The 14,505-nt window shown below is 43.0% G+C and overlaps 1 protein-coding gene across 1 annotated transcript; it reads left to right on the forward strand.

Annotated features, from left to right (window-relative positions):
• The first annotated feature begins 2,800 nt into the window (after positions 1–2,800).
• Positions 2,801–8,033, forward strand: Nefl (neurofilament, light polypeptide). Its single transcript, NM_010910.2, has 4 exons — positions 2,801–3,947; positions 4,912–5,036; positions 5,425–5,744; positions 6,246–8,033. Exons 1-4 carry the CDS (start codon positions 2,901–2,903, stop codon positions 6,383–6,385), a joined length of 1,632 nt encoding a protein of 543 aa, NP_035040.1. The 5' UTR covers positions 2,801–2,900; the 3' UTR covers positions 6,386–8,033.
• The last annotated feature ends 6,472 nt before the right edge of the window (positions 8,034–14,505 follow it).

Here is a 14,505-nt window from a genome sequence, read left to right on the forward strand (position 1 = left end):
AAAGACAGGCACTCAGAGAGAAACAGAAGCAAAGACAGAAAGGAAGGAGTAGACCAAATGACCTACTACAGAAATCACCAAGGCAGAAATACTTAAGGGCAGGGGAAATGAAAGTCAAGTTGTTCCTTTTAAAAGTGTCTCACTCTAACTTGGCTCAGGCACACCAAGCAAATGTCACTTGGACTCTCAGAGCAAATGCTGACAAGAGGACTGGGAAGGGAGGATGACTGAGCAGAATATTTAAAAAGAGACAGGCACCTAGCAGAGAAGAACACAGAGCAGGGTAATGAAAGGGTGGGCACAAAATAGATTCAGGATGCCCCTCCATCTCCATGCAGATCTGAAGTGAAGCAGTTATAACCAGTGCCTATTGACAGATGCTATTAAAAAAAAAGAGTAGAGCCGCACTCATTCATGAATACTGGGACTGTCCCTTTCCTCTGCTTGTTCTTGGTCAGGATTAGCAAGAGAAAGGGTCCTGGATGCTTGCCATAAGGTCCAAGTACTTGCCTCATCTCCCTGCTACCTACTGGACCACAGAAGGTGCCCTATAGTTTATTTTCTCTGCAACATCTCCCGGCCCCTGCAGCACCAGATGCATCACTCCCTTGTGGGCAGTCTGCTCTGCAGTCAAAGGCATTATCAAGGAGCCCTGCCCCTCAATAGAAATCTCTCTCTCTCTCTCTGTCTCTGTCTCTGTCTCTCTCTCTGTCTCTCTGTCTCTGTCTCTCTCTGTCTCTCTCTGTCTCTGTCTCTCTGTCTCTGTCTCTGTCTCTGTCTCTGTCTCTGTCTCTCTCTCTCTCTCTCTCTCTCTCTCTCTCTCACACACACACACACACACACACACACACACACACGAGCACCTAAGATCTCTGAGAATGACCTGTAACTCTGGCGGAAAAGCACTGGCAGAATGGAAATGAACCACACCCAACCTTTACAAAAGATTGAAATAATAGAAGTTACATGGAGCGAGCTTGGGGGAAACAATTGAAACTCCTCTTCTATATGAGTAATGGGAAGGAAGAAAAGCCATGGCTTATTCAAGACTTTTTTTCTCTGTCCCACCTCCCAACCTCTTCAGTCCTCTTGTTCAGCGATGAATGAGAAAAAGAAGATACAGGCTACAGAGAACCATCTGAAGAAACGCTTGGCTCTGTATGCCAGCCACACTCAGGCAGCCTGGTGATTAGGTTTGAAAGCTTAGATTGTGTAAACACGGGTGGGCTTCTAATATGGCTTAGACTTAACAGCTTTAAGCCACCAGCAACCTTACAGAAGTCTTCTGCTTCAGCCCAGTTTTCTTCTTTGAAGGGGCGAGTTATCAGAATCACAGTATGTGTAACACGAGAAAGGAATATACAGAATTAAGCTCCCTTCATCCTCTGTTTGGTCTCCAGAAGCGACCGAGTACAACTCCAAAAATTTCACTACTTTTTACTTGAAAACGGTAACCTCCCACTGTGCCATTTAAAGGAATCAGCAAGCCAGCGATACATTGAACAAATTAAACAAAACGCCAAATGCTTGCTTAAAGGTTTTAGTTATTTCTTACAAATCTGCAGTATCTCTTCGGAACTGCAGGCGCTCACAACGCGAGTATGAAAATGTTGCACCCACGTGCGTTTGGCGTGCCCACTCTGGTATCTGGGTGCTCCCTGAAGGAAGCCCATAGGTTCCTAAGTGTATCTATTATCTGTGAATTTCAGCAGGCTCCATGCAGCGTTCTCTTCCTGAAGACCACACCCAGAGCGGGTAGCCCTTTGCAGCAGTCTCTCTCTCTCTCTCTCTCTCTCTCTCTCTCTCTCTCTCTCTCTCCCCATCTACCTTCATGGCTTGTTGAAACCATCAGGTTGGGGTACCACACAGGTGTTAAAAAGAGGAGAAGAGGCTTTTGAGGCGTTGGAAGTATGAATAGCTCAGTGAGGATAAAGGCACCCTGAAGTTCTCCCGCGGCCGAGCGCGCCCGTCTTTTGCCTTGCAAATCTTTACCTGGCTGGTTCCAACCCCTCCTAAGCATTCCCGACTACATTTCTCACAAAGAAAGGGGAAATTCTATGAAAGGTGTCAGACAAATTAACTGCTGTAAAGGTTTTAAAATGCCAAAATGAACACCCGCTGTCCTGCGGTTCCAATGGTGTGTAGTGGTGCAATTTCCCTATGTATTGAGAAGAAGAGTAATACGGAAAGAAATAGAAATAAAAATAAAAGGAGGCAGGAGAAAGTGGGGCGAATTTAAGAAAACGTCAGAAAATAGCTACAAAGACATGCAAAACTTTTCCTGCAGTAATGCCGCAAGAACATTAGCTATTGTCAGCAACCCAAACGTGCTGCTTAAACACGAATCAGGGTGCTTGAGAGGGTCCCTGAGGCAAAAAGGGAAAGCTGGGAGTGGGGTGGGGTGGGGTGGGGTGGGGTGAAGGTGTCTTTGTGACATTGGATGTTAAAAGTTGATGTGTCAGTAGGGATCGCGAACCTTTTTATTTGGAACATTTAAGAGTCCTAGTGATGTGGGCTTTAGGTATTAAGAGGCAGGATGGGACGGGGGAATAGGAAAGGAAAAGAATAAGCAGGGAAGTTATGGGGGTCTCAGAGAAAGTAGGGGTCCTCATAGAAAAGCGGCCAGGCTGGAGCCGCAGCTCGCTAGCCTTCTGTCGTTCGCCCCCGCCTTTGCTTTTGCGCAGAATCCTCCCCTTGGCTGCAGCAACGCGCTGCCCCCACTGGCCTGCGCACGGCGATCGATCACAGTCTGCGTCAGAGTCCCGGCGTATAAATAGAGGTGGCAGGACCGCGCCGAGCCGCACACAGCCATCCATCCTCCCCTTTCCCTCTTCTCCCCCGTTCTTCTCTCTAGGTCCCCCATCTCCGCCCCGGGCCTGAGGGGCGCACCGGCCGCCACCATGAGTTCGTTCGGCTACGATCCGTACTTTTCGACCTCCTACAAGCGGCGCTATGTGGAGACGCCCCGGGTGCACATCTCCAGCGTGCGCAGCGGCTACAGCACGGCGCGCTCCGCGTACTCCAGCTACTCCGCGCCGGTCTCCTCCTCGCTGTCCGTGCGCCGCAGCTACTCGTCCAGCTCTGGCTCTTTGATGCCCAGCCTGGAGAATCTCGATCTGAGCCAGGTAGCCGCCATCAGCAACGACCTCAAGTCTATCCGCACACAAGAGAAGGCACAGCTGCAGGACCTCAACGATCGCTTCGCCAGCTTCATCGAGCGCGTGCACGAGCTGGAGCAGCAGAACAAGGTCCTGGAAGCCGAGCTGTTGGTGCTGCGCCAGAAACACTCTGAGCCTTCCCGCTTCCGCGCCCTGTACGAGCAGGAGATCCGCGATCTGCGGCTGGCAGCGGAAGACGCCACTAACGAGAAGCAGGCGCTGCAGGGCGAGCGCGAGGGGCTGGAGGAGACTCTGCGCAACCTGCAGGCTCGCTATGAGGAAGAAGTGCTGAGCCGCGAGGACGCCGAGGGCCGGCTGATGGAAGCGCGCAAAGGTGCGGATGAGGCCGCGCTCGCCCGCGCCGAGCTGGAGAAGCGCATCGACAGCCTGATGGACGAGATAGCTTTCCTGAAGAAGGTGCACGAGGAAGAGATCGCCGAGCTGCAGGCTCAGATCCAGTATGCTCAGATCTCCGTGGAGATGGACGTGTCCTCCAAGCCCGACCTCTCCGCCGCTCTCAAGGACATCCGCGCTCAGTACGAGAAGCTGGCCGCCAAGAACATGCAGAACGCCGAAGAGTGGTTCAAGAGCCGCTTCACCGTGCTAACCGAGAGCGCCGCCAAGAACACCGACGCTGTGCGCGCTGCCAAGGACGAGGTGTCGGAAAGCCGCCGCCTGCTCAAGGCTAAGACCCTGGAGATCGAAGCCTGCCGGGGTATGAACGAAGCTCTGGAGAAGCAGCTGCAGGAGCTAGAGGACAAGCAGAATGCAGACATTAGCGCCATGCAGGTATAGTACGGTTTAAGCTCAGTGGGGGTGGGGAGGTCCACGGTAGGGGCGGCGGCGGGGGGGGGGGGAGTCAGGGTGTACCCAGAGAGTGAACGCTAGGGGGTTCTAGAGCACAGAGCAGCTATCAGAGGGCTTGGCTTCCGAGAGGTTGTGGAAAGGATGGGGCATTTGGAGGGGGCGGGGCGCGACTGCTGCCTGGGGATTGCTTGTTCTGGTTGAATCAGGGTTGTTAGGGGTGAGTTGGGAGGAAGGGGCGGAGGGAGTCGGAGTTGGGCGTTGCCAAGTAATGCCTTCTCTTTACTGACAACCCTTAACTCCCAAGTTACCCTCAGTACTTCCTGGATCTCCTGGTTAATAAATATGCCTGCTAGCTCTCACTAGTTTTGGGCCACCCAGCCTTGGGATAGTTTTTTTTTTTAATAGGGACACAAGAATACAGTCACAATATTTTAGCAATTAATCACTGCAGTCCATTAAAAAAAAAGTTCTTCATCTTTGGCGGGGGGAAGCATTTTAGACAAACAGCTACACAAATATATATAATTTAATTTTTATTTATATATTTATTTAGACAAACACACACACACTATATATATATTCCCCTTCCCAAATGCGACCTGGCTAAAAGAAATGTGACAAGGGTGGTTAATAATAATAATAATATCATCATCAATTTGGTAGTTTTAAAAGACAGCTTACCATAATCAATTGAGAACAATTTTCAAAATTGTTCACATCAGTCTACTCCCCTCCTCTTCCTCCTCTCCTTCTCTTGCTTCACTAGACTGGGCATTTTAGGCCAACCCCTCCCCCTATGCCCCACCCCACCCCATTATTTTAAGGGAGATTTCTGGAAGGTGTACACTTTGGAGTTAACTAAGACCAGAACTTATCATGGATACTACAGTAAAACAAATGCAGTAGAGATTTGTGTTTTGAATTTTTTAAAACAATCTTCCTACAGGACACAATCAACAAACTGGAGAATGAGCTGAGAAGCACGAAGAGCGAGATGGCCAGGTACCTGAAGGAGTACCAGGACCTCCTCAATGTCAAGATGGCCTTGGACATCGAGATTGCAGCTTACAGGTAACATCAGGGTGGTGCTGGCAGTGGGCATGGCGGCTCAGGACAGAGCAGATGACCCAGTCAGTGCAGTTATAGTGAGTCCCACGTGCTCTAGAATAGTCCTACTTTGGTCTTCCTCCAAGAGGGTACAAATGTGTAGGGAATTAACCCTGAAGTAACATAAGCCCTGTTCTTAGCATTCATATTTTAAACCTAATAGGGATGCATAGAAGGTCTTTTTGGGTGGGGTCTCTCGTGAACTCCTTATTAAATTTTGATTATGCCTAACCGTATTTGTTCTTGTATTTGCCTTTGAGGTTGGTTGTAGAGGAAAGTAATGAATGTGGGCTTAGAGCAATGAACACATCCAGCCTTGCTCTAACTGTACTCTTCATTCCCTCTCCACCAGAAAACTCTTGGAAGGCGAAGAGACCAGGCTCAGTTTCACCAGCGTGGGTAGCATAACCAGCGGCTACTCTCAGAGCTCGCAGGTCTTCGGCCGTTCTGCTTACAGTGGCTTGCAGAGCAGCTCCTACTTGATGTCTGCTCGCTCTTTCCCAGCCTACTATACCAGCCACGTCCAGGAAGAGCAGACAGAGGTCGAGGAGACCATTGAGGCTACGAAAGCTGAGGAGGCCAAGGATGAGCCCCCCTCTGAAGGAGAAGCAGAAGAGGAGGAGAAGGAGAAAGAGGAGGGAGAGGAAGAGGAAGGCGCTGAGGAGGAAGAAGGTATGAAAAGCATTAAAAAAAAACCCTTTCAGAATCTCTATTGCAAATTGGCTGTGGATTTTTATTGGGAGATCCATGACCTATGCAGGCTTTGCTTATCTAAATTCTATGTGAGCTTTGCAGTCATAAACAGTGCACATTTAACGAGAACACACACGTTTAGTAAGCACAGATGGTAAATTATAAAACGTTCATGTACACTCATTTAACACAGTGGTTTGGTACCCAAAGGAACATTTGATGTTGGCCAAAAGACAAAGAGTTGATTGCGCCCTAAAGAACATCAGTGCCAGACATATGAAATTACTGAGGGCAGCTCTTGGAGAGGAGATGAGCTTCCAGTACCTGGAAGCAACCTCCTTTTACATATCCTTTAGGAGAGTGGGGCCAAGAAGTTTTTAGACACAGTCTGACAATAGTGATTATTAGCCCACAAAGCCTCAGTAGAAATGGTTTGCCTAGACCTACCCTGGAGTTTTGTATTTTCTTTTTATGTTCAAGCTGCCAAGGATGAGTCTGAAGACACAAAAGAAGAAGAAGAAGGTGGTGAGGGTGAGGAGGAAGACACCAAAGAATCTGAAGAGGAAGAGAAGAAAGAGGAGAGTGCTGGAGAGGAGCAGGTGGCTAAGAAGAAAGATTGAGCCCTATTCCCAACTATTCCAGGAAAAGTTCTCCCCAATCAGGTCAACCTCATCACCAACCAACCAGTTGAGTTCCAGATCCTATACAAATTAAGAAGTCAATACATGTATAATTCTGAGATGACTTAGGTTGGACTTTCAATGTTGTGCTATGAATTTCCTCCTTACGCAGAGTATCTGTTTGCTTGCAGAGTGGCTTTCTGGCTTGCTGCCAGCCTGTGCATGGTCCATGCTTATGAGTTCAGGATCTATGGCAATGTGAATCACACAGATGTTTACAATAATAATAAAAAAAAAACCACACACACAACACGAATAAATGAATTCACTAATGTTCATGTGCAACCTCATGGGAAAAATAGTAACTTGAATCTTCAGTGGTTAGAAATTAAAGACCTCGAGTTATGTGCAATAAATAGTAAATAAAGTTACACTGAATGACATATTTTGCTGTGGTTTTTACTTAATTAAAGTACCTTAAATAAGGCACCAACATAAACCATAGGTAAGTGGACGACTGACCTCCAGTTTTTTATAAAGTAAAAGTTGTAGTGAGTGCAGTAGATAATTGGACATTCTGAGGGATAGACAAATAGGTCAAGTCTAGAAAATATTTCAAACGTTACTGATAATAAATATGAATGAGACCATTCATAAATAAGAGCGTCATTCAGCATGCAAAACACACAATGCTAGCTGGAGGGATGGCTTCCTAAAAGACGGTTTTGAAATTATGATGGACTATTATATAGTAGTGCAACCTGGATGGACTATGAATCCCACACAGTTGTCACGGTGGTTACATTTTTAATATATCCTTGAATATCGGGCATAAATTGAAACCTGAGCCCATGATACAATTAAGAGGAATGTCATGGGGGGGCGGAGAGGAGTAAGATTATCAGAGGTTATCTGCCACTGCAAACATGTTGCCTGGAATCCTGAGCTCATGAATGGTGTGTTGTCTGCTTAATTCTACTGCCTCACATAATTGCCTTTGATGCTATACATTTAAAAACCCTTTAAAGACCACACAAGCAGATAATGGGATTACATTACTGTCACTTCTTGGGGGAGAGAATAAATTTGCGTGCTGCATTGGTATTGCTCTGCATGTCTTAATTGGTAACTATTTGGATTTCAATGCCTGGTTGGACACTACATCATCTTTCCCCCATCCATCCACATCCATGGTAAAGCCACGACAAAGCTTGCACTACTTGTGTTTGGTGTGGAATATAGATGACGTCTTTGCCTATCTACAGCTCTGTTGTACTTCTGCGGCTCTGATGTTCCTAGGAACTGCTTGGTTTGTTGATTTCTTCACTACCTGTTTTTTAGACTTAGAAATTTTATCTAAAACTGAAGTGATCTGCAATTGAAGTCTCTTTGTTTCACTTACCTCTACTTGAATATGTTACTACACAAATAGGCAAAGCATTTCTTTATCATGATGTGAGTTTGAACTATGAAGGCTCTTGGCATTCCTTTGTAGATAGGAAGTTCCTTGTCTGCAAGCTTTTCACACATGTCAGTCATGAGTGAATGCAAACATCTGGTTGGTTTATAAAATACTTGATTGAAGAACACAGTTCCATATTCAATCCTGTGTGCCATAATAAAATATTGAAAAAAAATCTAAATTCAATGGGTGTGCAGTCTTTTTTTAAAAATTTACTCGTCTAACTTGAGTCATTGGCCAGTCTTTATTCCCTCTTACTCCGCACAAGCACAGGCTGTGGCTCTTATTTTTCATCCTCAGTGGCCCTCCTCCTCAGTCACCCAGCCCATGATATAATTAAGAGGAATAACTTTTAATCCATATTTGATTTCAAATGGGAAAGTAAGACTATCCAAGATTATCTTGAAGAAGAACAAACTATACACTCACTCCTTCATGGCGTTCTATCCTTGTTGTTTTCCCCTCCCAATCCCATTGATCTGTTGTAGGATCCCTATCTGGGGTGAGTAGACATGAGCATTGCATGTCTCCAGGAAATGTTTTGTCACACAACTGACGAGATCTCATCCTTATCCATTTCTCCGTACCCACTCTGTATTAATTTCTCTGCCCCTCACTTTAGGTACTCTAACCTCCTTGATCTTTTGATCCCATCCTCAACGCTGCCTGACAACTTATGTTCACAATTCAGTAATAGGCTAATTAGTGACCTTCTCTCTTTTTTTTAAAGATTTATTTATTATTATATGTAAGTACATGGCTGCTATCTTCAGACACACCAGAACAGGGAGTCAGATCTCATTACAGATGGTTGTGAGCCACCATGTGGTTGCTGGGATTTGAACTCAGGACCTTCAGAAGAGCAGTCAGTGCTCTTACCCACTGAGCCATCTCTCCAGCCCCCATGTGACCTTGTCTTAGGAAGCCTTTCTGACTTCTTCAGTCGGTCAAATGTCTCTGTTAAATGTGCTTATAAACCTTTGCAGACATCTCACACTTGACTTTGTTATCGGTTTTGTGATCACTGGATGATTTTCTGTCCAACCCTGACACCATGATCTTCAGGCAGATGAGAATCTGAGCTTTGCTGGTCACTTTTTTTTTTTGAAGATTCATTTATTTTACTTTATACACATGAGTGTTTTGCCTGCATATGTGTGCATGCCCCCTTCATATCTGGATTCCCTACAGGCCAGAAGAGGGCATCTGATCCCCTAGAACTAGAGTTAGAGGTGGTTGTGCATCCATGTGGGTGGGTGCTGGGAATTGAACTTGGCTCCTCTCTACAAGAGCAGTAAATGCTCTTAATCTCTAGGTCATCTCTTCAATTCTGTTTATACTTAAAAAAAAACTTTTAATTAGTGTACATTCATTGCATGAAGTTTTATTAACATATTTTATACATGTTTCTCATTTAGTTTATTCTATAAGTCCTGTTACTCTAGAGAACCCTGACTAATATAGGTAGTACACCCAGGGTGACAGTTCTAGTCCCATTCATTTACTTGGGAGTTTCATGATTTTATTTTTAAATGTCAGTAATATTTAGTTGTATAAATACATACATTTTCTTTACCTGGTACTTTCCAACTTCTGGTTATTATGATTAATAGTCATCAATGAAAATGATTGAGCAAGTGTCTCTGTGAGTAAGCATCCATTGGGAACACACCCAAGAGTTTTATAGCTGGATTTTGAGTTAGATTGATTCCCATCTTTCAGAGGAACTACCACCCTGATTTCCACAGTGGCTGTACAAATCTGCACTCCCACCTGCAGTAGAAGAATGTTTCCACTCCCTTTATTTCATATCCTCACCAGCATGAGCAGTCATTTGTTTTATTGGTCTTACCCATTTTGACAGGTGTAAGACGAGATCTCAAAGTAGTTTTGATTGCCAGTTTTTGTTGTTGTTGTTGTTGTTGTTGTTGACTGAGGACGTTGCAATCTCTTTACGTGTTTTCCAGCCACCTGAGTTTCCTGGTTTGAGAATTCTGTTCAGGTCTGCACCCCAACTTGTATTTGAGTTACTTGTTTTTTGATGTCTAGTTTTTGAGTTCTTAATTTAATTTAGATATTAGCCTTCTATCGGACGTGTGATTGGTAAAGACCTTTCCTGTTCTGTGGGCTGCTGCTTTGTCCTCTGCTGTAGAGAAGCTGCTCAGTTTCACAATGTTCATTGTTTAATTGCTGATCTTAGTACCTGAACTAACGGTGTTCTGTTCAGAAAGGCGTCTGTAGCAGTGAGTCCAAGGCTATTTCCTCTTCTCTCCTGTCAGGTTCAGTGTATCTGGTTTTGTGTCAAGGTCATATATACATACATACATACATACATATATATATATATATAAAATATAATTTCATAGATTTCTCTGTTTCTTTTTATAATGATCATTGTTTTATTTTTTAACATGTATAAGAAATAAAGGTAATAAACCAAATACATGGTCAAAAAATACAAGAATCATATGATTGTCTCAATAGAAGCAAAAAAAAAAAAGAAAAGAAAAAAAAAGTCTCTGATAAGATTCAACATGTCTTCTTAATAAAACCCCTAGAATAAGTAGGACTGTAGGAAACATATTCCAACATAATAAAGTTATGTATGACAAACACATGGCCAATATCATCCTAAATGAATAAATACATTAATAAGCCCCATTGAAATAAGGAATGGGAGAGGACTGCACACTCTCCCTACTGCTCATCCATAATGTGACTGAAGCATGAGTTGGATCAATAAGGCAAGAGAAGGGATACAAATGGGGAAATATTAAGTCAGATTATTTTTGATTGAAGATTATATTACCTTATACCAGATGTTCCCAAAATTTGACTAGAAAAATTGTAGAAATTATCAATAATTTCAGCAAAGAGTTATAATACATAGTTGACTTACAAAATTTACCAGTCTTAATACACATCAGAACAAGCATGCTGAGAGAGAGATCATGGACACACTCCTCTTCCCAGTTTCTCAAATAAAATAAAATATTTAGAATATACATAACAAAAGAGGTTAAAAAAAACCCTCTACAAGGAAAACTTTAAATGTGTAAAGAAAGAGATGAAGAAACATACTAGAATTTGAAGACCTCTCAAGTGTATAGCTTGGTAGAATTAACATTGTGAAAAAGACCTTCCTACCAAAACAGTTTACTGATTCAACGAAATCACAATCAACATCCTCATCTCATTCTTTACATAAATAGAAAGAAAATCCTTAAATTGATATGGAAAAACAAAAGACCCAGAATAGTGAATTAGTCCTAGGTAAGTGTTTGTTTCTATGAGATCTGCTCGTTTTAAGTGCTAAGTGCATCTGTCCAAGACCCTAACTTTTATACATCTGTTTCTGTTGTATCATTGATTTTTAAGTCAGTTATACTTTCAACCCTCCATTGTACCCATTTGTCCTCTTCTTCTACACTTAGGAACCTCAGAACTCACTCTTAAATTCCTTGAGTCTTGTTTTCTTTTTTGTTTTTTTGTTTGTTTGTTTGTTTTGTTTGTTTGTTTGTTTGTTTGTTTGTTTTTGAGACAGGGTTTCTCTGTAGCCCTGACTGTCCTGGAACTCACTTTGTAGACCAGGCTGGCCTCGAACTCAGAAATCCACCTGCTTCTGCTTCCCAAGTACTGGGATTAAAGGCATGCACCACCCGGGCAATTCCTTGAGTCTTAATGTATTCAACCATAGAATGGGTATTGGTTATATATGATTGTCTTAGAAAGGGTAAAGGAATTGGAGGAGAAACAAATGCAATCTTTATGAGTGCTTTGAAAATCTGGTGTAATTTGAACTATAAATTGTTATATGATGTTGCTATTTGGTTTTCTTCTCTAGATTTTCAGCATCTGACAAAGAAGCTCCAATGTGTTTACTTCAGTCAATTCCAGGGTATATACTGTAGATAATCCAAATTAGTTAGGAAAGCATGGGTAACTTGAAGACTGCCTTCATTCCATCCCAGAACTGCAAAAATCTTGAAGGACATTATATACTAAGGTTTCCAAAATTACTTGAGACCCGGAATGTTTTGACTAGAATCTGCTGCACCTAAATGCGATTGATATCACGTCTTTTCCACTTGAACACCATTTTGTGGAAGGGTCATTTGACATATTGAGGTGAATAGTCTGGAGTATTTGGTTCTGTTTTCATTTCTTCAGGTTGCCTATGTTACTGGTACTGTGTTCATGTGGATCCCATCCTTCTTGGCTTCTTCTTAAACATATTTATGTGTTATAACCATACATCTCTTGCTAAATCAAAGTTTCTTCTCATGTAAATCATAGTTGTGTGTGTTATTTTAGTTGAATGTCGATTTTGTTCGATATTAGAATGGATACCCTAGCTTGTTTCTTGGGACCATTTGCTTGGAAAATTGTTTTCCAACCCTTTCCTCTGAGGTAGTGTCTGTCTTTGTCACTGAGGTGCATTTCCTGTATGCAGCAAAATGCTGGGTCCTGTTTACATATCCAGTGTGTTAGTCTATGTATTTTTATTGGGGAGTTGAGTCCATTGATGTTAAGAGATGTTAAGGAAAAGTAATTGTTATTTTCTGTTATTTTTGTTGTTAGAGGTGTAATTATGTGTGGCTATCTTCTTTTGGGTTTGTTGAAAGATTACTTTCTTGCTTTTTCTAAGGTATAGTTCCCCTCCTGTGTTGATGTTTTCCATCTATTATCCTTTGTAGGGCTGGATTTATGGAAAGACATTGTGTAAATTTGGTTTACCATGGAATATCTTGGTTTCTCCATCTATGGTAATTGAGAGTTTTGCTGGGTATGGTAGTCTGGGCTGGCATTTGTGTTCTCTTAGGATCTGTATGACATCTGCCCAGGATCTGGCTTTCATAGTCTCTGGTGAGAAGTCTGGTATAATTCTGATAGGTCTGCCTTTATATGTTACTTGATCTTTTTCCCTTACTGCTTTTAATATTCTTTCTTTGTTTTGTACATTTGGTGTTTTGATTATTATGTGATGGGAAGAATTTCTTTTCTGGTCCAAACTACTTGGAGTTCTGTAGGCTTCTTGTATGTTCATATGCATCTCTTTAGGTTAGGGCAGTTTTCTTCTATAATTTTGTTAAAGATATTTACTGGCCTTTAAGTTGGGAATCGTCACTCTCTTCTATACGTACTATCCTTAGGTTTAGATTTCTCATTGTGTCCTGAATTTCTTGGATGTTTTTGGGTTAGGAACTTTTTCCCTTTTGCATTTTCTTTGACTGTTTTTTCAATGTTTTCTATGGTATCTTCTGCACCTTAGATTCTCTCTTCTATCTCTTGTATTCTGCTGGTGATGCTCGCATCTGTGACTCCTGATCTCTTTCCTAGGTTTTCTAACTCCAACATTGTCTCCCTTTGTGATTTCTTTATTGTTTCTATTTCTATTTTTAGATCTTGGATGGTTTTGTTCATTTCCTTCACCTGTTTGATTGTGTTTTCCTGTAATTCTTTAAGGGATTTTTGTGTTTCCTCTTTAAGGGCTTCTAGCTATTTACCTGTGTTCTCCTGTATTTCCTTAAGGGAGTTATTTATGTCCTTCTTAAAATCTTCTATCATCATCATGAGAAGTGATTTTAGATCTGAATCTTGCTTTTCCGATGTGACGGTGTATCCAGGACTTCCTGTGTTGGGAGAACTGGGTTCTGATGCCAAGTAACCTTGGTTTCTGTTGCTTCTGTTCTTTCGCTTGCCTCCCACCATCTGGTTATCTCTAGTGCTACCTGCCCTATATCTGACTAGAGCCTGTCCTTTCTGTGATCCTGGTTGTGTCAGAATTCCTCAGAGATCAGCTGTCTCTGTGATCCTGTGATTCTGTGATCCTGGGTGTGTCAGAGCTCCTGGGAGTAAAGCTGCCTCTTGGATCCTGAGATCCTCGAGTGACCAAGCTCCTTTGATCCTGTGATCCTATGTTTCTGGGCATGTTAGAGTGCCTGGGAGAGGAGCTTCCTCTGGGTGTTGTGGGACTGGCTGCAGAGTTCGTGCTCAAGATCTGCTCAGGGCTCCAGCCTAGACCAGAAGGAACCTGTGCCACTGGTTAGGTGGGGTTCCTGCATCCCTGGATCCCACTGGTCCCAGTTACTCCAGGTGGTGTTGGGACAGATGTTGTATCCTCCTCACCTCTGGTCCTATGATCCTGGGTGTGTCAGAGCAGCTGGGAGCTTCTTCTGGGTGTTGTGGGACTGGCTGCCGAGTTCATACCCAAGGTCTGCTCAGGGTTCTGGCCTGTCAAAGTCTTTAATCCACTTACGGCTGAGTCTTGTGCAGGGCGGGTAAGCACGAATCTATTTGTACTCTTCTATGCTCAGCCATAGACCAGCACCATTTGTTGAAGATGCTTTCTTTTTTCTAGTGTGTGTTTCTGGCTCTTTTTTTTTTAAATAAAAAATCAGGCATTCATAGGTATGTAGACTCATGTCTGGGTCTTCAGTTTGATTCCCTTGATCAACTTATCTAGTTTTGTGCAAATACCGTGCTGTTTTTTATGATTATACCTCTGTGTGACAATTTGAGGGTGGGGATGCTGATACCTCCAGCAGGGTTTTTGTTATTCTGGGTAGTTTTAGATATCCTGCTTTTTTGTTTGTTTGTTTCTTTGTTTTTCTACATGAAGCTGAAAATTGTCCTTTGGAAATCTGAAGAATTGTGC

This window comes from Mus musculus, chromosome 14 (genome assembly GCF_000001635.26).
Source record: "Mus musculus strain C57BL/6J chromosome 14, GRCm38.p6 C57BL/6J".
Classification (NCBI taxonomy): domain Eukaryota; kingdom Metazoa; phylum Chordata; class Mammalia; order Rodentia; family Muridae; genus Mus; species Mus musculus.

Excerpts from the sequence above, each read along its gene's own strand:
- Nefl (NM_010910.2), top strand. The coding sequence starts at position 2,901 with ATGAGTTCGTTCGGCTACGATCCGTACTTTTCGACCTCCTACAAGCGG. Across the intron at positions 3,948-4,911 it reads CAGACATTAGCGCCATGCAG|GACACAATCAACAAACTGGA; the intron begins GTATAGTACGGT and ends ATCTTCCTACAG. Across the intron at positions 5,745-6,245 it reads AGGCGCTGAGGAGGAAGAAG|CTGCCAAGGATGAGTCTGAA; the intron begins GTATGAAAAGCA and ends TTTATGTTCAAG.